Below are 24,790 nucleotides of genomic sequence, written 5' to 3'. Positions count from 1 at the left end.
GTTTTTTTTTTTTTTTTTTTTTGGCTGATGCTGCATAAGCTTGCTTTCTTGCATCATATGCCTCTGCTAATGCTAATATAAATTTTATATGAAATATGAAATTTCATAAAAATACAAAACTAGTAATATTTAAATTCCAGATATTATATTTTTTTCAATTTGCAGTTTCAATTCCTTTAATGCAATAAATGTATCAAGGTTTTTTTTATTTAAAAAAATTAACAGTATGAACAGTGGACTATATTTACCACAATTAGTGTAATTTTTGATATAAAATGATTAGCATTAGCATTAGTAGAGGCATTTGATGCAAGAAAGCAAGCTTATGCAGCATCAGCCAAAAAATAAAAAAAGTAACATAAATAAATAAAAATAACCACTTCCACTTCACCCCTTTGTTCGTTCGAAATACCGGTCCAGCTGAGCCTTAAACTTATTTAGGCTATCAACTTCCACGACAAGGCATGGAAGTCTGTTCCACCTACCAACCACCCGCTGGCTAAAGGCAAATTTCCGCACATCTATCCTACATCTGTCTTTCCTCAATTTGAATTTATGCCCTCTCAGGTGATTATTCTGAGCAAGAGGAAGAATCCCATCAGCATTGAGCATGCTCAAACCATTCAAGGCTTTGTACACCTCTATCAGATCACCTCGCTGGTGCCTAGTTTCCAGACACTGTAATTCACAAAACTTAAGCTTTTCTTCGTAAGGACACCCCTTTGTCCCATTCACCAATCTAGTTGCCCTTCTCTGTACTCGTTCCAGCAGCTCTACATCCTTCTTGAAATGAGGCCTCCAGGCCTGTATACAGTACTCTAGGTGTGGCCAGACCATTGCCTTATACAAGGGAATAGTCACCTCCTTATCCCTGCTAGAAAAATTCCTATATATCATTGACAATACACCATGAGCTACTCTTGCAGCCCGTCTGCACTGCTCAGAGAACTTCATATCTGCCTGCACAACCACCCCCAGGTCCCTTTCATTCTCTACCACTGTCAGTGTAGTACCACAGAGTTGATACGTTGCTCTGGGGTTGCTGCTTCCCATATGTAGTACTTTACATTTGTCAATGTTAAACTTCATTTGCCACCTCGAAGCCCATCTGCTCAACGTTTCCAAATCCTGTTGCAGCAGCATAGTGTCAGTAGTGTCCTTGACAACCCTGCCAACCTTCGTATCGTCTGCAAACTTGGACTTTAAGCCTGATATACCATCATCAATATCATTTATAAATACAGAAAACAATAAAGGACCCAATACTGAACCCTGAGGGACTCCACTAATAACATTAGTCCACGATGAGCAGTGTCCATTGATTACCACTCTCTGTCTTCTCCCCCTCAACCACCCCTTTATCCATAGCAGCAATTTGCCTCCAATGCCACACTGCTCCCATTTGTGCAGCAGTCTTCCATGTGCAACAGTATCAAAAGCCTTTCTAAGATCCAAGTATATAATATCAAAGTTATTCCCTGCATCCAGTTCTTTTGTGACTGCATCATAGTATCCAATCAAATTGGTCAGGCAAGACTTACCCTTAACAAAACAATGCTGTGTCCTAGCTATAACTGAAGTCTTGTCTAAATGATCCTGCAGTGCTTCTTTAACCAGTGCCTCCATTAATTTTCCTGGAACAGAAGTTAAACTCACAGGTCTATAATTACTTGTGTCAGCCTTTGATCCCCTTTTGTGAATTGGCATCACATTTGCACAGCTCCAGTCCATGGGTACCTCCCCTGAGTCCAAGGAAGCTCTCATAATTATGGCTAAGGGTTTGCTTACTTCCTTTGCTGCCTCCTTTAATATAACTGGATAGATCCCATCCACCCCAGGTGCCTTTCTTGTGTTTATCTTCAACAATTTCTCCTCCACTTTGCTCTCAGTTATTACAAGATTCTCTAGCTTACTGCTAGAGTTGAATACACCTCTGGCATTCCCCTCGCTGAATAACTCCTCATGTGTGAATGTTGATGCAAAATATTCATTTAGTTTGTTAGCTACCTGAGCAGGGTCATCAACAGTTGACCCATCGATCTCAAGTGGACCAATCTGATTCATCCCCTTCCTTCTAGAGTTTACATAAGTAAAGAACTCTTTGCTGTTTTTCTTCGCATCCCTTGCCAAGGATCTCTCGTAATCTGCCTTCGCCTGCCTAACCTCCTTTGTAACTTGGTTACAGATCAACTTGTATCTATCATAGGCGTCTGTGTCACGTGTTAATTTGTATGTATCCCATGCATTTTTCTTTTCTGCCATATGCCTCATCAGTTCATCTGACATCCATTTAGGCCGAAACCTTGAACAATATTTCTTAGTTGGTATGTAAAGCCTAGTAGCTTCCAAGATAAGTTCTTTGAATGCTTCCCATTTTGAATTTGCTGTTGGCAATATCATCAGTTGATTCCACGGTATAGAATTTAAATACTGTCTCAGTCCATTGTAGTCGCCTTTACGAAAGCAATACCCCTTCCCTTTACCCCTAATGGTAGTTACCTCTTTGAGTAACTCCCACTTCAGCACACTGTGGTCACTGCCACCAAGTGGTTCATTTATCTGCAGATTCTTAATGCATGAAGAATCACTACTGATAATCAAATCAAGAGTATTACTCCCTCTAGTTGCCTCCCGAACATGCTGATGTAGAAAACAATCATCCAATAAATCCACAAAAGCTTTGCTACTGTGTGAGTGACCAGCCCCCAAATTCCAGTCAATATCTGGGAAATTAAAATCCCCCATTATAAGACTCTCTGATTTACTGCCCCACTCTATTTCTCCGAACAGTTTCTTATTATACTCATCAGAGTCATTAGGCCTATAGCACACTCCTGCTCTCAATTTTGATCTCCCAATGCTTATGTCACACCAAACTGACTCGACACTGCACTGTCCAGCGATTTCGACTGGCTTCACTTCCTTGGATTTTATGTGTTAGCATTAGCATTAGCATTAGTAGAGGCATATGATGCAAGAAAGCAAGCTTATTCAGCATCAGCCAAAAAAAAAAAAAAAAAAAAACACTAATCCCATTTCACCCCTCCGTTCGTTCGAAATACCTGTCCAGCTGAGCCTTAAATTTATTTAGGCTATCAACTTCAACAACAAGCGATGGGAATCTATTCCACAAACCAACTGCCCGCTGGCTAAAGGCAAATTTCCGCACATCTATCCGACATCCGTCCTTCCTCAATTTGAATTTATGCCCTCTCAGGTGATTATTCTGAGCAAGAGGAAGAATCCCATCGGCATTGAGCATGCTCAAGCCATTCAAAGCCTTATACACCTCTATCAGATCACCTCGCCGATGCCTAGTTTCCAGGCTCTGTAATTTGCAAAACTTAAGCCTTTCTTCGTAAGAGCAACCCTTTGTTCCATTCACTAATCTTGTTGCCCTTCTCTGTACTCGTTCGAGCAGCTCTACATCCTTCTTGAAATGAGGCCTCCAGACCTGTATACAGTACTCAAGGTGTGGCCTGACCAATGCCTTATACAAGGGAATAATCACATCCTTATCCCTGCTAGAAAAATTCCTGTATATCATTGACAAGACACCATGAGCTACTCTTGCAGCTCGTCTGCACTGCTCAGAGAACTTCATATCTGCCTGCACAATTACCCCCAGGTCCTTTTCATTCTCTACCACTGCCAGCGTAGTGCCACAGAGTTGATACGTTGATCTGGGGTTACTGTTTCCCATATGTAGTACTTTACATTTGTCAATGTTAAACTTCATTTGCCACCTCTCAGCCCATCTGCTCAACCTTTCCAGATCCTGTTGCAGCAGCATAGTATCAGTAGTGTCCTTAACAACCCTGCCAACCTTGGTATCATCTGCAAACTAGGACATTAAGCCCGATACACCATCATCAATATCATTTATAAATACAGAAAACAACAATGGACCCAACACTGAACCCTGAGGAACTTCACTAATAACATTAGTCCACGTTGAGCAGTGTCCATTGATTACCACTCTCTGTCTTCTGCCACTCAACCATCCCTTTATCCATAGCAGCAATTTGCCTCCAATGCCACACTTCTCCAATTTGTGCAGCAGTCTTCCATGCGCAACAGTATCAAAAGCCTTTCTAAGATCCAAATATATAATATCAAAGTTATTCCCTGCATCCAGTTCTTTTGTGACTACATCATAGTATCCAATCAAATTGGTCAGACAAGACCTGCCCTTAACAAAACCATGCTGTGTCTGAGCTATAACTGAATTCTTGTCCAGATGATCCTGCAGTGCTTCTTTAACCAGTGCCTCCATTAATTTTCCTGGAACCGAAGTTAAACTAACAGGTCTGTAATTACTTGTGTCAGCCTTTGATCCTCCTTTGTGAATTGGGGTTACATTTGCACATCTCCAGTCCATGGGTACCTCCCCTGAGTCCAAAGAAGCTCTCATAATTATGGCTAGGGGTTTGCTTACTTCCTTTGCTCCCTCCTTTAATATAACTGGATAGATCCCATCCACCCCTGGTGCCTTTTTTATGTTTATTCTCAGCAATTTCTCCTCCACTTTCCCCTCAGTTATTAGAAAATAATCTAGCTCACTGCCAATGTTTACTTCACCTACGACATTCCCCTTCCTGAATAACTCCTCATGTGTGAATGTAGATGCAAAATACTCGTTTAGATTGTTAGCCACCTGAGCAGGATCCTCAACTGTTGAACCATCAACATCCAGTGGACCAATCTGATTCATCCCTTTCCGTCTTGAGTTTAAATAGGTAAAGAACTCTTTTCTGTTTTTCTTTGCGTCCTTTGCCAAGGATTTCTCATAATCTGCCTTTGCCTGCCTAATCTCCTTTGTGACTTGGTTACAGACCAACTTATATCTATCATAGGCTTCCATGTCACCCATTAATTTGTATGTATCCCATGCATTTTTCTTCTCTTCCATATGTCTCATTAGTTCCTCTGACAACCATTTAGGCCTGAACCTTGAACAATATTTCTTGGTTGGTATGTAAAGCCTGGTAGCTTCCAAGATTAGTTCCTTGAATGATTCCCATTTTGAATTTGCTGTTGGTAACATCATCAGTTGGTCCCACTGTATAGAATTTAAATACTGTCTCAGACCATCATAGTCGCCTTTACGAAAGCAAAAACCCTTCCCTTTGCCTCTGATGGTAGTTACCTCCTTGAGTAAATCCCACTTCAGCACACTGTGATCACTGCCACCCAGTGGTTCCTTTATCTGCAGATTCCTGATGCATGAAGAATCACTACTGATAATCAGATCAAGAGTATTACTCCCTCTAGTTGCCTCCCGAACATGCTGGTGTAGAAAACAATCATCCAATAAATCCACAAAAGCCCTGCTAGTGTGTGAGTGACCAACCCACAAATTCCAGTCAATATCTGGGAAATTAAAATCCCCCATTATAAGACTCTCTGATTTACTGGCCCATTCTATTTCCCTGTACAGTATCTTATTATACTCATCAGAGTCATTAGGCCTATAGCACACTCCTAATCTCAATTTTGATTTACCTATGCTTATGTCACACCAAACTGACTCGACACTGCACTGTCCATCAATGTCGACTGGCTTCACTTCCTTGGATTTTATGTGTTTTTTAACTAATAGCATAACCCCTCCTCCCCTCCTGTCCTGTCTATCCTTTCTATACACATTGTACTCCCCAAATTCCAGTTCTGCATTCCTTATATCTGTGTGACGCCACGTCTTTGATATCCCAACAATATCTGCCTTTGATGTTTTGAGCAATACCTCAAGTGTTTTTTAACTAATAGCATAACCCCTCCTCCCTTCCTATCCTGTCTATCCTTTCTGTAGACATTGTACTCCCCAAATTCCAGTTCTGTATTCCTTATATCTGTGTGACACCACGTCTCTGAAATCCCCACAATATCTGCCTTTGATGTTTTGAGCAATACCTCAAATTCATCAAATTTATTTACTAAACTCCTAGCATTGGTGTACACACAAGTATACATGCACCTGTTCTTTTTCTTAGCTACCCTAACACAACCCATGTGTTTACTTGTACCCCAATGATTCCCAGCAGTCTCTGAAATATCCTGCATCTTATTTTCCAGGCTGCGGCTCATTCCAATAGAAGCAGTGCAAGAATGACTTTCACCTCTGCCAGTGGCTACTGTTAATCTATTAGTCCTTGTATCCCCCCAATCTAGCAGTTTTCCGACCACCTAACACTGCCTCGATAGCATCAGCAAACATTCTTGCACCCTTTCTATTTAAGTGTATCCCATCCCTGTAGAAGCAGTCTCTCCTGTTAACAAGTACAGACCAGGCTGAAAAAAATTCTACCCCTTGAGCCCTGCACAATCTTTCCAGGGCTGAATTGATTGACAGGGCTCTCATCATATACTCCCTCCTATCGTGTCTGGGCAGAATTGCAGACACTTTCAATTTCAACCCTAATTCACGGCTTTTTTTCATCAGTGACCTGTAATTGTCAAGAATTCCGCCGGTCTCCTACTCTTAATATCATCGGTGCCAACGTGTACAACTATATCACCTTTTGTGCCCTTAAAAGATGATATCCGCTCTACAACGTCATCAACCTTTGCCCCTGGCAGACATACCCTGGTCCTGTTCCACCTATCCTTTTTACAAAGCATTTTTCCCATTTCCCTGACAAGAGAGTCACCAACAACTACTAGTTCCTTTGGGACCAGCGCATTCTGCCTTGGGGGTTGCCGCTGTGTTGCGCGATGACCAAGTGCAAGCTCTGGCATTGGTGTGGGCAGGTGAGAGCTTGATGGGCCCCTCACTTGTAATCCTTCGAGGGCATCCACCCTGTCCTTCAAGCTCTCATATAGGCCCATAACAACGCTGAGTTGTCGCCTTATCTCCTTACACTTCTTGCATTGCACACATACAAAGACATCCCCCATGGAAGTATCATGTCCCATACTTGACTGCTCCGCAAACATCAAGCAAATAGTGCATTTTAAAAGGCTGTGATTCAGAGGACAACTGCCCCCCTCAGTTCTCCCCTGGGCCACAGCATTCCCATTAGCTTGAGCCCTTTGCTTTGCTGCTCTGGTTTGAGTCATGATTTAGATTTACTTTCAATAAAATTTCAATTTCTGTACAAAATTAAATCCTAAACTTGTATCCAAGCACAGTTATAACGCTATATTTATGTTTCAGTAACGAGTATTATCTACGAAATATTTATGTTTCAGTAACGAATGTTATCTACGAAATATTTACGTTTCAGTAACGAGTGTTATCTACGAAATATTTACGTTTCAGTAACGAGTGTTATCTACGAAATATTTATGTTTCAGTAACGAGTGTTATCTACGAAATCCCTTTATATAACTTTCGTATCAAGTTATGTATTAATTATTTGTTTTTACTAATTATTTATGTTACGTAACCTAAGTGGTTATATGTATAGTTAAAAGTACAATTTAATTGCCAATGAAGTTCGACAAGATTAATAGATTTTACTGATTAATTTTCCCGTAACAATGGCGGATATTTATGAACGTTAAACACGTGTATTTGATACCCTTTCCGATACTAAGTAATACCTACAAAATCTCTATCTAAGTTACTTTAAACTTAAGTACCCTAATAGGAATATAAAGCTACTCTAGAAAATAAGTTAATATGTCAATTTAAACTAATAAAGCAGAAAATAAATCAGAAAAAACTTCTCTGTTCGAAGAGCAGCAGAAAGGCATGTCCGCACCGGCAACCTCGTCCTCCCCTCACCCTCGTCACTTTACTCCCAGTTATTTCAAGATTCTGTAGCCTACTGCTAGAGTTGAATACACCTCTGGCATTCCCCTCGCTGAATAACTCCTCATGTGTGAATGTCGATGCAAAATATTCATTTAGTTTGTTAGCTACCTGAGCAGGATCATCAACACTTGACCCATCAATATCAAGTGGACCAATCTGATTCATCCCCTTCCTTCTAGAGTTTACATAAGTAAAGAACTCTTTGCTGTTTTTCTTTGCATCCCTTGCCAAGGATTTCTCGTAATCTGCCTTCGCCTGCCTAACCTCCTTTGTAACTTGGTTGCATATCAACTTGTATCTATCATAGGCTTCTGTGTCATGTGTTAATTTGTATGTATCCCATGCATTTTTCTTCTCTGCCATATGCCTCATTAGTTCATCTGACATCCATTTTGGCCTAAACCTTGAACAATATTTCTTAGTTGGTATGTAAAGCCTAGTAGCTTCCAAGATAAGTTCCTTGAATGCTTCCCATTTTGAATTTGCTGTTGGTAACATCATCAGTTGGTCCCACTGTATAGAATTTAAATACTGTCTCAGTCCATCATAGTCGCCTTTACGGAAGCAATAACCCTTCCCTTTACCCCTAATGGTAGTTACCTCTTTGAGTAAATCCCACTTCAGCACACTGTGATCACTGCCACCTAGTGGTTCATTTATCTGCAGATTCTTAATGCATAAAGAATCACTGCTGATAATCAAATCAAGAGTATTACTCCCTCTAGTTGCCTCACGAACATGCTGATGTAGAAAACAATCATCCAATAAATCCACAAAAGCCCTGCTAGTGTGCGAGTAACCAGCCCCCAAATTCCAGTCAATATCTGGGAAATTAAAATCTCCCATTATAAGACACTCTGATTTACTGTCCCACTCTATTTCCCTGTACAGTTCCTTATTATACTCATCAGAGTCATTAGGCCTATAGTACACTCCTACTCTCAATTTTGATCTCCCAATGTTTATGTCACACCAAACTGACTCCACACTGCACTGTCCAGCGATGTCAACTGGCTTCACTTCCTTGGTTTTTATGTGTTTCTTAACTAATAGCATAACCCCTCCCCCCTTCCTATCCTGTCTATCCTTTCTGTAGACGTTGTACTCCCCAAATTGCAGTTCTGCATCCCTTATATCTGTGTGACACCACGTCTCTGATATCCCAACAATATCTGCCTTCGATGTTTTGAGCAATACCTCAAATTCATCAACCCATGTTTCTAAATTATAAAATATGTAAGCTAAATTATTAAAACACTTAATGAAATTGCCAGATGGCTATCATAAGTTTAATTATATTTTAATTTATCAAAAAATAATTGAAGTAGAAGAAGATAGGTGCACTGATTAAAATTTATGCAAAAAATCATTAAGGAAACATGACCTGCTTAAAAATAGAATTATTTCATTATATCTCATTAAAAGTTTTGCCCTTTAATACAAGAAATCCTAAATCATGTTTCTGAATTATGGGTTATATAATTGCATGACCATACTGGACTAGCATATTCCAGTAGAGGTGTAAAACTAATGCAGAGTGAAACCTTTGTGAGCCTACCATTAAAATAAAAAAGGGTCAAACCTCTTGATCCTGTTAAATGGAGAACACAGAAAAATCATCTCTTCCATTTAGAATATCTATCATAGATTTGAATGCTACAATTCTCCAATTGTACTTCAAAAAATTATAATGCCAGATTTGACACTCATTGATCTTGATTTTGTATAAGGAAAACCAGATTTAAGGTTACAATACTTAAGAATCTAGTACTCAGCACAGTAACTAATCTGATTGTATATGCTGGTGTTCCAGCCCACACTTGAGGATTTATGTTTTCAAATAATCCGAAAAAGGACAAGAGACACCTTTTAATTATGACAAGCCTTTTCACATTATTAAGGTCTATTCTAAGCAGCCAGCCTGTTTTGAAAATGGGATGTAAGGATGTTTGAAGATGTAAGTAGACGAGGTTTTTGCTCCATCAGTTAAAAAAAAAAAATCTTTATTTCTGTATAACCTGTATTACTCTTATAACACTTTCCTACTGTGTACCACATCAATCATGGATTTTATTTATTCCTGTATACAGGGCATCTCCTCTCTTTTGGGCTGTCCAAAATATATTACATGCATTATTTGCCTGCTGTTTAGTTTTTATTCTTTATATTTTATTTATTTATTATTATTATTATTATTAATGGAACATTACCAAAATTTGTAGGAAATTGCTTCAGTAACTTCATTGTGCATGAGTTTCTCATTATCAGTTCATTGTGCATGAGTTTCTCATTATCAGATTTTGGCAAACAGTCCAAGAGGATAAAAGAATAAATAAGAATATATAATAAAGAGATAAATTGGCAAAAAAGCAGGTGGCTAGGCTGGCAAAGTATTTTTCATTTACAAAGATTCAGAATTTGACATCTATTTTGATAGTTCTTGCTTGTTTAGAATTATTATCCAAAAACCAAAAAAAACCCAAAAATAGGTACAGTGTGTACAGAAACACAGTACTGGTTCTATGCATTTCAGTTGCTCCATACCTGCAGTAGTACCAATGGACCCATTGTGCTGGGTGTTAACACTAGGTTGATGGTGGAAATAGCTTGGCATGGGGAATGGCTTTGTGGAATGCATATCAACATGTGAAGTATGATAGTTGGTGCAAGTATAACTGGCAGTCTCCAGGTCTTGAGGTTGCCAGTTTATGGATGTTACACTATTTAATGTTTCATTATGAATAATATATAGTGTGTAATTTTTGTATGCAGAAGTATAACATTTTATAAAACCTCTATCTCTAGGTGGAAATTCTTCATCGAGATATCCAGCCGCCTTTAACCTTTGCTCTCCCAGATCATACAAGATTTTCATTGGTTGATTTTCCTCTTCATTTGCCTTTAGAACTTCTAGGTGTTGATACTTGCATAAAGGTTTTGACTTGTATTCTTCTGGAACATAAGGTCAGTAAATAATATTTGATTTTCTTCAGTGAAATCTTTATTTTGATACATTTTAAAATGCATTTCAGCACAAGTTGACCTACATGTGTGTGTTTGTATGTGTGCATACACACATGCACATATACTGATTTTCTAGCAACCCATTTTATAAAACTGTTTATCTTCGTTTAGAAATTCTTGATCAGGATATCCAGTTGCCATAAATTTTTACTCTCCCAAATTGTGCTCAGAGTTTCTAGGAGTTATATATGAGTGGCCAGTTTATTCAGTATACCCACCATCCAGGGAATTGATCACTCCTTCAGAGTATCCTTACTATGCTATATAACAAAGGTAGTCAGATAGTGTGCGTGCGTGTGCAGTTCAGCAAGTGAATGGGTCAGTTGCATCACCTGAGTCACTTTGTGTGCAGTATGATAGTTGGTGCAAGTATAATAGACACTGATACACTGCTGGGGTTTTCATCCACAACAGAGTGTAGATAATACTGAGAATGTCCCAACCACCAGAAAATACATTCAATGATAAGCTTGTGGTTAGAATTACAACTTCATGTGAGATGCTGACGGTGGGTGAATTTTTTTTTACAGTCTGACAGATGGACCACAATCAGCCAAATGACAGCACAATATAGTGCAATTTGGGTTCCACTCTTCTTAGCTAAAAACAAATAGCTACAGGTACAGTGTGTACAGAAACACAGTACTGGTTCTATGCATTTCAGTTGCTCAGTACCTGCAGTAGTATCAATGGACCCATTGTGCTGGGGTGTTAACACTAGGTTGGTGGTGGAAATGGCTTGGCATGGGGAATGGCTTTGTGGAATGCATATCAACATATGAATACTGTAGCTTATTTGAACGTTGCCATCTAGTAATAGTTACTTCTGGTTAGGATAATGTTCTCTGTCATGGGGCAGAGATTATTCAGGAATGGTTCCAAGAGTGTGAAGATGACACTACCATACTTCATTGGCCTGCTCAATCACAGGATCTCAACCCTGTTGAACATCTGTGAGATGAAGTGGAATGAGCTGTTTTCATTGTGATAATCTACATTGGCTAGCACTTCTTCAGAATGCTTTTGGCACATTCTGGTGCCTATGTCCTGATGACTTAAAGCTGTTCTGAAGCTTAAAGGAAGTGCTGTAACTATTAGGTCAGTGTACCAAATAAACTGGCCACTCAGTGTATGTATGATAATAAAAGAGAGCAGGTGGGTATTCCAAAAGAACCCTAGGGACGTTGGCCTGGGTATTAGTATTTTTAAAATGCATTAATTTTTTTTTATTTAATTATTCAAAATTCTAATTAGCATCCATAAGAGAGTATCATTATATATCAGTTGATAGAAAGATTAAGTAATTTAGTTATTATTAAAGATTAGTTATTAGTAAGACAGCAAATGCTCAGCAAAAGATTATATTTCATATTGTATGAGGTGTAGAAATTGGCAGAAAGCTTTAAATCTATTTTATTTAAAATTTTGCTATATTAATTAATGGCAGTGTATGAATGAAACAGGGCAGTTTTATAACAAATTACAGATGTCACATACTATTATGAGAACATTAACTAGTTAATAATGATATACCATTACTATTTTAGAAATGTGTGGGAGTTTAATAGTTCTCTTTTTAGGGTTATGTTGAATGATCTTTTTGAGGAGGCGAGTTTCAAGCAAAACCCATTGAGCAGTCCTGCTTAAGAATTTGAAAGCAGATATGCAGATATGCATTAATTATCTAATTACTGGAGTGCATTTTGAACAATATTTGACTTTTCCATTGTAATTTAAAAGTTAAATATTGTGTTCTTTTCACAAGATGGCAGCATCGCTAGATACAGCTAAGCTGTATTACTCTTCTAATGGTGGCAGTGATACTGAAAAGTTAACAGTTCATGATCTACAGTCGTTAATAAAGTTAATGGTAATCCTAATGTAAGCTCTGATAACTATTTTGTCACTAAAGTAAACCTGTCGAAAAATGAAGTTCATCATTCTAACAATCCCAAAACTATGATCAGATGAAGAAATCTGAAAGATGGGCAAAATGTTATGACTGCTTGAGATCTGATGCAGATAATGTTTTTGCTTTATTTGTAATAAGGCGTATTGTGGACTATGTGTAACAAACTCTAGTCAAATTTGTAAATCCTGTAACTGCACTATTCTAAATTCACCTAATTTATCGGAGGGAAATGAGAAGTTTCTGACATCAAATTATGCCAATGGTGAACAGAATCAGATTGGTGACTAGCTTACTGAGTCAATTATTTAAGTGGAATTATCAAAGACCTGTGACCTTTTTAATGGTTCTGATATAATTTCCAGTGCTGACAATAAGTATAATCATTTGCATAGTGATTTCTTGCTTGCACTGATCAAGTGAAAAGAACTTAATTTGTAAGTGAAAGAGTAAACACAGTGACACATAAACTGACACTAGGCACAGATATTTAGGAGATAACGTATTAAATTTAGCAAATACAGAACATACATAGAAGCTTTCGGCTGCTGTATGTAGCCTTTTTCAACTAATTGAGCACTGGCAAGCGGTTATTTTTATATGTTGTAGCTGACCTTCGAGTACGTAAGTATGCGAGTTCACAGAGGAGGGGACTAAACTTTCCATATCAGATATCTGTGAAGCAACACAGCTATGCCTCAACCATTCCATCTTCATGTTCGAAAGCACTGAATATAAACAAACTGAGGCCTTGCCATAGGTTCTCCCATCAGTCCTCACCTGGTAAACCTGGTCATGGAAGAGTTCGAAACAGATTCCCTTTCTAATCCCCACCCCATCACTCTCTGGCATAGATATATGGATGATATTCTCACTAGCCTCTTCTGAGGCTGCAAGATGACATTTCTAGGCTATCTCAACAGCAAATCACATTTTTTAAAATTCACAATTGAAACCGAGAAGGACCAGGCCCTTCCATTCTTAGACGTGTGGTTAAAGAGAGGGTTCACAGGTCACAATGTCAGTATATGGGAAATCCACATGTGCCGGACAATACACCAACTACCGTTCCTGTCATTCCAATGCACAACATCATAGCATTACCCGTTCACTAATGAACAGGGCTTGGACGCATTGCTCCAATGCTACCAGCACACGCGAAGAAATACATAGGGTCAAGTTGGACCTCAGAAAATGCGGCTACCCTGAGCAGACCCTCAACTACTGGGAACTACGGACATCACGCTGTTACAGCACCTGATACTCTTCATCAGACACCTGACACTTCTGGTTTCACAGGCATGGCCCGCATCCCATTTTACCCTGCTCTAGCACACGGCATAACCAGAATCCTTCACAGCTACAATATCTGCATCGCTCAAACACCCGGAACGAAACTCCAATCGACATACCCCCCTCTGAAGCGGAGCGGGATCATTTACCCTATACCGTGCCAGGACGGTATAGGGTAAATGATTTTACCCTATACTGGGGCTAATCTGGGGAACAATTTGTGCTTACAATTAGTGATCACTGCTAAATTTTGGTTAAAATTTGGAGTTTGATTTTCTTTGTGTTGCTAATTTTTGTTCGCACTCGTACGAGCCACGAGACCTGTTAGCTACCCTATGTCCCCGGCATCTGGGGCGGGCGGCTAGGGGTTTCTCGGTGACTGGTACAGAGGGCCGTTTGTTAAACCTTTTGTTTTGAAAATATTATAAGAGCATTTCTGTGCCCTTATTGTTTGTTCTTAGGTTCCTGGGACCCCTGCTCGTTTAACTTGAGCAGGGGGAACTCATTTTAAATAATTCAAGTTAGATTATTTGAATTTCGTTTACTAATATTTGTGTTATTGAAGTCCTCTGGTTTAGAGTTTGACTTCAAGATTATTATCACTAATATTTTGTTCACTTTTGAACGATTAATGTTTCAGAGGAAGATAAAAGTGAGGAGTCCTTGTTGAAAGATCGTAAGGACTCGTTTAGTGAATTTTCTGAGAGTGAAGTGTATGAAATTCATGAAGGCCTACTAACTCTAGCAGATCAAGTTGCTAAAGATAAGAAATCTACTCAGATTGAAATGGATAAAAAGAAGATTCGTGAGATTAAGGATAAATCCAAGAAAAAGAAAAAGCACAAGAAGTCAGAATCTAAAAAGGATAAGGCAGTTCCTGTTCATATAGAACCTGTGGGGGTGGTTTCCCCACAGGTAAAAATGAAAAAGTTGAAAGATCCTCTACCTGAGTCACAAGTTGAAGATTCAGATAGTTCTGAAGATGAAGATCTTCTCACGAAATTAAGTCCTGTAAAGAAAGCGAGAATTAAGTTAAGAAGAATATTATGTGATGATGATAATAAGATACCAGGAAATTCTTGCATAAAAATTTTAGAACTATGGGATGAATTGGAAGAAGCCTATAATAAACTTGAAGTGGAAAATAGTCTTAGGTGTTAAAGAAGTTGAACTTAGGTTAAATAAATTGCCATATGCTATTGTTGCAGAAGAGAAGTCTTCTGTGATTAAGACACGAGTAGCAGTTATAACATCTAAGAGTGATCGGTATCAAAGTAGTGACGAGATGAAGGTTGATCTTCTGAAGCAAGTTAGACCTGTTTTGTCAAGTGTGAAAGTAAGAAGTGTTCGAGCTATTAAGGATAAAAGAGTGATTATCGAAACAGATTCTGATAAGGACATGGAACAGATTCTGAAATTTGCTAAATTTCAGGAATTAGGAATGAGTATGAATAAATTTCAAAAACAGAATCCTAAACGTTTAATCTTCGATGTGGATTTGGATGTAGATAAAAACTTGATGCTAGAGGAATTGTGGGTGAAGAATTTGAAAGAGTATGGAATTGATAAGAAAGTCTTTCAAGAAAATTGCAATATAGTGTCCATCAATAAAGCAAAATCCAAGAATGTGAACAACTGGATCATTCGAGTTCCAGGAGTTGTTCATAGTAAATTGTTGTCATTTGGCAGGGTATATGTAAACTGGTCTTCATGCAGGGTGCGGGACATTGTCACCGTTACTCAATGTTAAAAATGCATGACCTTTGGGCATGTTGCAAAGTTTTGCAAGAATGATGTATATTGTGGTCACTGTTCTGTTAAAGGACATTCCTTTAAGGATTGTTCTACAGTACATGAGGCCACTAAATGTATTAATTGTTGGAGACAACATAATTCCAATGAGCATTCGGCTGTAGACAGGACTTGTCCGGAGTACCAAAAAGCTTTGGAGCTAAATAAAAAAAGAATAGATTATGGATCGTGATTGTCTACTTTTGCTTAAAATAGTTCAATTGAATGTGCAAAGGTCTAAAGATGTAGCTTCACAGTTGGTGAAGGAAGCGGAAGACAAGGCATATGATGTAGTGCTGGTTCAAGAACCTTACTCATACTTAGGCAGGGTAAGGGGTTATCCGAGTACATATAGGGTTATGGAGAGTGGAGATGAACCATATGCAGCCATAGTGGTTGTCAAAATATTAATTTAGTTTGTTAGCTACCTGAGCAGGATCATCAACAGTTGACCCATCAATATCAAGTGGACCAATCTGATTCATCCCCTTCCTTCTAGAGTTTACATAAGTAAAGAACTCTTTGCTGTTTTTCTTTGCATCCCTTGCCAAGGATTTCTCGTAATCTGCCTTCGCCTGCCTAACCTCCTTTGTAACTTAGATACAAGTTGATATGCAACCAAGTTACAAAGGAGGTTAGGCAGGCGAAGGCAGATTACGAGAAATCCTTGGCAAGGGATGCAAAGAAAAACAGCAAAGAGTTCTTTACTTATGTAAACTCTAGAAGGAAGGGGATAAATCAGATTGGTCCACTTGATATTGATGGGTCAACTGTTGATGATCCTGCTCAGGTAGCTAACAAACTAAATGAATATTTTGCATCGACATTCACACATGAGGAGTCATTCAGCAAGGGGAATGCCAGAGGTGTATTCAACTCTAGCAGTAAGCTACAGAATCTTGAAATAACTGGGAGTAAAGTGGAGGAGAAACTGTTGAAGATAAACACAAGAAAGGCACCCGGGGTGGATGGGATCTATCCAGTTATATTAAAGGAGGCAGCAAAGGAAGTAAGCAAACCCTTAGCCATAATTATGAGAGCTTCCTTGGACTCAGGGGAGGTACCCATAGACTGGAAATGTGCAAATGTGACCCCAATTCACAAAGGAGGATCAAAGGCTGACACAAGTAATTATAGACCTGTGAGCTTAACTTCTGTTCCAGGAAAATTAATGGAGGCACTGGTTAAAGAAGCACTGCAGGATCATTTAGACAAGACTTCAGTTATAGCTCAGACACAGCATGGTTTTGTTAAGGGGAAGTCTTGCCTGACCAACTTGATTGGATACTATGATGCAGTCACAAAAGAACTGGATGCAGGGAATAACTTTGATATTATATACTTAGATCTTAGAAAGGCTTTTGATACTGTTGCACATGGAAGACTGCTACACAAATTGGAGCAGTGTGACATTGGAGGCAAATTGCTGCTATGGATAAAGGGGTGGTTGAGGGGGAGAAGACAGAGAGGGGTAGTCAATGGACACTGCTCATCATGGACTAATGTTATTAGTGGAGTCCCTCAGGGCTCAGTGTTGGGTCCATTATTGTTTTCTGTATTTATAAATGATATTGATGATGGTATATCAAGCTTAATGTCCAAGTTTGCAGACGATACAAAGGTTGGCAGGGTTGTCAAGGACACTACTGACACTATGCTGCTGCAACAGGATCTGGAAAGGTTGAGCAGATGGGCTGAGAGGTGGCAAATGAAGTTTAACATTGACAAATGTAAAGTACTACACATGGGAAACAGCAACCCCAGAGCAACGTATCAACTCTGTGGAACTACACTGACAGTGGTAGAGAATGAAAGGGACTTGGGGGTGGTTGTGCAGGCAGATATGAAGTTCTCTGAGCAGTGCAGACGGGCTGCAAGAGTAGCTCATGGAGTATTGTCAATGATATTCAGGAATTTTTCCAGCAGGGATAAGGAGGTGATTATTCCATTGTATAAGGCAATGGTCAGGCCACACCTAGAGTACTGTATACAGGTCTGGAGGCCTCATTTCAAGAAGGATGTAGAGCTGCTGGAACGAGTACAGAGAAGGGCAACAAGATTAGTGAATGGAACAAAGGGGTGCTCTTACAAAGAAAGGCTTAAGTTTTGCAAATTACAGTGTCTGGAGACTAGGCACCAGCGAGGTGATCTGATAGAGGTGTATAAAGCCTTGAATGGTTTAAGCATGCTCAGTGCTGATGGAATTCTTCCTCTAGCTCAGAAAAATCACCTGAGAGGGCATAAATTCAAATTGAGGAAAGACAGATGTAGGATAGACGTGCGGAAATTTGCCTTTAGCCAGCGGGTGGTTGGTTGGTGGAACAGACTTCCATCCCTTGTGGTGGAGGTTGATAGCCTAAATAAGTTTAAGGCCCAGCTGGACAGGTATTTTGAACGAACAGAGGGGTGAAGTGGAAGTGGTTTTTTTTTTTTTTTTTTTTTTTGCTTGATGCTGCATAAGCTTGCTTTCTTGCATCAAATGCCTCTACTAATGCTAATGCTAACCCCAATTTGGGGTTGACAATGATTACATCGCTATGCAACAAGTTTGGCATATGTTGTGAAATCGTTGGCCCCTTCAGAGCCCTGTACTTGGTTTCTCTCTACTGCTAGTATAACGATGTTTTAGAGCCTTATCTGAGGTATTTAGATGAGGTAGAGATCCAGATCTATTACCATTGCTGCGGACCCAAATGCTGGTTCCATCCTGTGGGGTGCAGGAATGTCTGATGACAGAGGATTAGATCTAGAAGACTTCCTGGCCTCTAAGGGTTGGGATGTGATAAATGACCCGACGCAGCTGCCAACATTTTCCTCAGTGGCTGGTGAATCCTATATAGATGTCACGATCTGCTCCAGTACTTCAATAGCAAGAGTGCGGAATTGGAAGGTACATGCCAAAGTAACAACTAGTGACCATAGATGTATATCATATGAGTATACGGTGGGCGATGCCCAGTGTGTATGGGTGGAGACCAGTAGGTACTCGATAAAGAATGCCAGATGGGACAATTTTGATAAAATTGTTAAAAATCAGGTGGACACTATAGTTAATTGGGAAGATTTAAGTGCTGAAAAGAAAGTGGATGTGGTAACAGAAATGTTACAAAGTGCTTGTTGAGGTTCCGTGAAGCGGAAAAGAAAATGTGCCAGGAGAGTTCCGTGCTGGAACAGTGAGTTAGATATTTTAAGAAGAAATGTGTGTGTTGCAAGGAAAATGTTTCAACGGGCTCGAAGAAATTATGGAGAGTTATATCCGTATCAGGCGAGAGTACTCGAATAAAATAAATAAATCTCGAATATTAGCATGGCGAGACTTTGTAAATAGTACGGGGAATGAAAATCCCTGGAATCCACTATACAAAGTCATTACGGATAAGATTTATGTGGCTGATATCACTCATAGCGTTATGGGGGAGAACCAGCAAGAGACTTTGACGTGGAGTCAGACTCTAAATCAGATTTTAAATGCCTTTTTCCTTAGAGAAGGGAGTATTTTAGAAATACAAGAAAATGTTGTAAGTGAGAATAATATGTATATAAATCAGGAAATCGAGAGTCCCTTCACTAATGATGGGCTAAAGGCAGCAATCAACTAGTTGAAAGATGGTAGGGCTCCTGGTTTGGATTTCCTGGAGACCCGTGTGATAAAGCAGTTCTACTCCAAGCACAACGATATTCTGCTGAGTATGTATAATGCATGCTTGGCGGAAGGAACATTTCCTAAGTCTTGGAGAACTGCAGTCTTGAGAGTGATTCTGAAAAGCCCGGAAAAGCCCATGAATGAGCCTGCATCATATCGGCCAATAGCACTTCTACCCATCCTGAGGAAGGTTTATGAGCATTTATTGTGCTATAGACTGATACCCAGGTATGAGGCTCTAGGTTTGAGCTCTGCTAAGCAATTTGGATTCAAAAAAGGTTCCTCTACTGAGGATGCAATTAGATGTCTAATGAATCATGTGGAATGTTCGAGGACTCGATATGTGTTGGAGTTGTTCGTGGACTTCAGAGATGCGTTCAATGCCTTGTGGTGGGGTAGTATCCTCCGCAGGGCTAGAACTGCACTCTGTTCCGGTAATTTATATAAGACCTTGCAGAGCTACTTCTCAGATCATAGTATTATAGTTAGAACGAGCTTTGAAGAAATTAGGTATAAAGTTGAACGTGGATGTCCACAGGGCTCTATTCTGGGACCCTACGTCTGGAACAGGTGTTAGATGAATTTCTGGAGCATAGCATGGAAGACTCCCATGTCATAGCATATGCGGATGACCTGGTTTTCATAATTGAAGGTAATTCCAGGAAGGAGTTGGAGGAGATAGGTTGTGAAATCCTCGGTGACTTACTAAATTGGAGTAAGCTCCATAAATTAAGTGTGTCACCTTCCAAAACTGTTACAATGCTCCTTAAAGGTAAGTTAAGCTTGACGATGCCGCCATTAATAAGAAGTGCAGATGTCTCTCTCAGGTATGTGCAGAATGTGAGATACCTTGGGTTGTAGTAGTAGTAGTAGTGGCATGTGATGCAAAGAAAGCAAATGTATGAGCTTATGCAGCATCAGCCAAAAAAAAAAAAAAAAAAATCACACCATTCCCTCCAAATGCCTGTCCAGTTCCTCCTTAAATTTATTCAACTTATCAACTTCCACAACGACAGACGGAAGTTTGTTCCAGCAATTAACCACCCGCTGGCTAAAGGCAAATTTCCGCACATCTATTCTACATCTGTCCTTTCTTAATTTGAATTTATGCCCCCTTAGGTTCGTAATCTGAACAAGAGGAAGGATCCCAGCAGAATTCATCGTGCTGAACCCATTCAAGGCCTTATACACCTCAATCAGATCACCGCGCAGGTGCCTAGTCTCCAGCCACTGCAATTTGCAGAACTTAAGCCTCTCTTGATAAGAGGATCCCTTCATTCCCCTCACCAATCTTGTTGCCCTTCTCTGTACACGCTCAAGTAAATCTACATCCTTCCTAAAATGAGGCCTCCAGACTTGTACGCAGTACTCAAGGTGTGGCCTGACCATTGCCTTATACAGAAGCATAATCACCTCCTTTTTCCTTCTAGCAAAATTCCTATATATCATCGACAAAACCCCATGACCTGCCCTGGCAGCATGTCTGCATTGCTCAGAAAACTTCATATCTGCCTGCACAATTACTCCCAGGTCTTTTTCATTTTCTACCACCTTAAGTGTAGTACCACACAGTTGGTACGTTTCTCTGGGGTTACTTCTACCCATATGCAGTACTTTGCATTTGTCAAGGTTAAACTTCAGTTGCCACTTCTTAGCCCATCTGCCCAAATTATCTAGATCCTGTTGCAGTAGCACACTGCCGTTACTGTCATTAACAACCCTGCCAACCTTTGTATCATCTGCAAACTTTGACACTAAGCCTGATATACCTTCATCAATATCATTGATAAATATACAAAACAACAGTGAACCCAACACCGAACCCTGTGGGACTCCACTAATAACATTAGTCCAAGAAGAGCAGCACCCATTGATTACCACCCTCTGTCTTCTCGCACTTAACCATCCTTTTATCCATTGTAGCAACTTACCCTTAATACCATTCTGCTCCAATTTGTACAATAGTCTTCCATGCACAACGGTGTCAAAAGCTTTCCTGAAATCCAAATATATGATATCAAAATTATTTTTTGCATCCAGTTCCTTTGTAACCACATCATAATATCCTATCAAATTTGTCAGACAAGACTTTCCCTTAACAAACCCATGCTGTGTCTGAATTGTTTCTGCAGTCTTGTCTAGATGATCCTGCAATGCATCTTTAACCAGCGACTCCATTATCTTACCCGGAACAGAAGTTAAACTAACTGGTCTGTAATTACTTGTGTCACCCTTCGATCCCCCTTTGTGAATTGGGGATACATTTGCACATCTCCAGTCCGTGGGAACCTCCCCTGAGTCCAAGGATGCTCTCATAATTATGGCTAAGGGTTTGCTTAGTTGCTTTGCCGCCTCCTTTAATATAACTGGATGGCGCCTCCGTAGTCAGTTGGGAAGGAGCAGCAGTGCGTAGCACACGCTTCTTGATTAGACCGGGGTTCGAGCCCGTTACCACTAAATATGGAGGATGTGGAAAGGTCAGGGAATGACCACCGCATATCCCGGAGCAATATGGCCTTAGTTGCTAATGCTCCTAAAAACCAAATAACAAACAACAAACAATATAACTGGATAGATCCTATCCACCCCAGGTGCTTTTCGTACGTTTAACTTCAACAGTTTCTCTTCCACTTTGCTCTCAGTTATTACAAAATCATTAAGTATCCTGCTACAATTTGATAACCTTCTGCCATTTTCAAACCTTAATAATTCCTCACGTGTGAATGTAGATGCAAAATACTCATTCAGTTTGTTTGCTATCTGAGCAGGATCATCAACAGTCGAACCATTGCTGTCAAGTGGACCAATCAGATTCATCCCCTTCCTTTTAGAGTTTATATAAGTAAAGAAATCCTTGCTGTTTTTCTTAGCATCTTTTGCCAAGGATTTCTTGTAATCTGCCTTCGCCTGCCGAACCTCCTTTGTGACCTGATTACAGATTAGCTTATATATGCCATAGGCTTCTGAGTCGCTTGATACATTTATATGCATCCCATGCATTTTTCTTCTCTGTTACGAGTCTCATTAGTTCATTTGACAACCATTTAGGCCTAAACCTTGAACAATATTTCTTAATAGGTATGAAACTTTTAGTAGCATTCACGATTAATTCCTTGAATGCTTCCCACTTAGAATTTACTGTTGGTAACATCGTCAGTTGATCCCACTGTACAGAATTTAAAAACTGTCTGAGACCACTGTACTCCCCTTTACGGAAGCAAAACCCTTTCCTTTACCCCTAATGGTAATTAAATCCTTAAGCAAATCCCACATCAGTACACTGTGATCACTGCCACCTAGTGGTTACTTTATCTGCAAATTCTTAATACACGAATGATCACTGCTGATAACCAGATCAAGAATATTACTTTCTCTGGTTGCCTCTCGAACATGCTGCTGCAGAAAACAATCATCCAATAAATCCACAAAAGTCTGACTAGTGTGTGAGTGCCCAACCCACAAGTTCCAGTCAATATCTGGGAAGTTAATATCCCCCATTATAAGACATTCCGATTTACTAGCCCACTCTATTTCTCTGTACAATTGTTCATTGTACTCATTCGAGTCATTAGGCCTATAACACACTCCTACTCTTATTTTTGCTTTCGCAGTACTTATGTCACACCAAACTGACTCAACAGTGCACTGTTCATCTATATCAACTGGATGCACTTCTTTTGATTTTATGTTTTTCTGAATTAACAGCATAACACCTCCTCCCTTCCTATCCTGTCTATCCTTTCTGTACACATTGTACTCCCCAAATTCCAGTTCGGCATTCCTTATATCAGTGTGACACCATGTCTCTGATATCCCAACAATATCCGCCTTTGATGTCTTGACCAACACTTCAAATTCATCAAATTTATTTACTATACTTTTAGCATTGGTATACATGCAAGTATACATGCACCTATTCTTATTCTGAGTTACTCTAACACATCCCATATACCCACCTGTTTCACGATGACTGCCACCCGTCCCTGAAACCACCAACACCCCTCGCTCCAGGTGCTACTTATTCTAATAGAAGTTGTGCAAGAACTACCTTCATCTCTGCCTACGGCTACTGTTAAACTATTAGTCCTTGTATCCCCCCAAGCTATCAGTTTTCTGACCCACCCAACACTGCCTCGATAATATCAGCAAATATTCTTGCACCCTTTCTATTTAAGTGTATCTCATCCCTGTAGAAGCAGTCTCTCCTGTTAACAAGTACAGTCCAGGCTGAAAAAAATTCTATCCCTTGAGCCTTGCACAATCTTTCCAGGGCCGAATTGATCGACAAAACTCTCATCATATACTCCCTTTTATCGTGTCTGGGCAGAATTGCAGACACTTTAAAATTCAACCCTAATTCACGGCTTTTTTTCATCAGTGACCTGTACTTGTTAAGTAATTCTGCCGGTCTCCTACTCTTGATATCATTAGTGCCAACGTGTACAACTATATCACCTATATCAGCTTGTAACTGGAAGAGCGATTGTTCTTCACTGAACATGCCAAATATCTGAATTTTAAATATGCTATACGAATGTGTATTCGTCCCCATACTGATGTATGTGTGGCGCCTCCGTAGCCAGGTGGGAAGGAGCAGCAGTGCGTAGCACACGCTTCTTGATTAGACCGGGGTTCAAGCCCGTCACCACCAAATACAGAGGATGCGGAAAGGTCAGGGAATGACCACCGCATATCCCCGGAGCAATATGGCCTTAGTTGCCAATGCTCCAAAAAACCAAATAACAAATAACAAACTGATGTATGCTGCCGGGGCTCGGTGCAGTAGAGCTTTGAACTCAGCAGTGAAGAGACAATTATTAATGGCTCAAAGATTTGCTCTTTTAGGTGTGACTCGGATGTGTTGCACAGTGTCTACGGATGCAGCACAAGTAATATCTGGTAAAATGCAGGTGGATCTTTTAGTAGTCCATTCTGGCGTCTTTTACTGCCTGAGAAGGGGCATCCAGAAAGAGCTTCTGGGCGTTAGCTCATGCTCTAATGGCACTGGTATACTGGATAGATGATTGTACCTGGTCGAATGGAGACGGATTGAGAACGAACTTATTGGAGTTTGGCAGGACCGCTGGACGAACTCTAATAAGGGACGTGAAACTTATCATTTTCTTCCATCCATTGAACTTATTAATTATAAGAAGAGACTTTGGTTGCAGTTTGGCTTGAAAGCGTGCTTTGTGTTTACGGGGCATGGGCTGAGTGCTCGGCTGTGCGAGCTTGGCTTAACAGAATCCGCGCTATGTGCGTGTGGAGAACGGGAAACTGGACTCCATGTTATGCTTGATTGTCCATAGTATTCTGATTTTAAATCCATTCTTGAGGTGGCTCTCGGTTTGGATCAAAGTGCCCTTTATAC

The 24,790-nt window shown here is 39.9% G+C and overlaps 1 protein-coding gene across 12 annotated transcripts in view; it reads left to right on the top strand.

Annotated features, from left to right (window-relative positions):
• The window catches only part of Rab3-GEF (Rab3 GDP-GTP exchange factor), a 973,693-nt gene that overhangs the window by 268,388 nt on the left and 680,515 nt on the right, over positions 1-24,790 (top strand). For all 12 annotated transcript variants that reach the window (XR_016547514.1, XM_090382519.1, XM_090382521.1 and 9 more), the window contains exon 4: positions 10,565-10,723. Coding sequence is in view for 11 of the 12 variants with exons in the window: in XM_090382519.1 (XP_090238645.1) it covers positions 10,565-10,723 (159 nt within the window). In the remaining variant the exon portion in view is untranslated. The remainder of the gene's footprint in view (positions 1-10,564; positions 10,724-24,790) is intronic.

Source organism: Mastigoproctus giganteus, chromosome 10 (genome assembly GCF_048544385.1).
Source record: "Mastigoproctus giganteus isolate SK-2022 chromosome 10, ASM4854438v1, whole genome shotgun sequence".
Taxonomy (NCBI): Eukaryota; Metazoa; Arthropoda; class Arachnida; order Uropygi; family Thelyphonidae; genus Mastigoproctus; species Mastigoproctus giganteus.
Note: the sequence above shows the minus strand (reverse complement) of the source record. Positions and strands in the feature narration are given on the sequence as shown.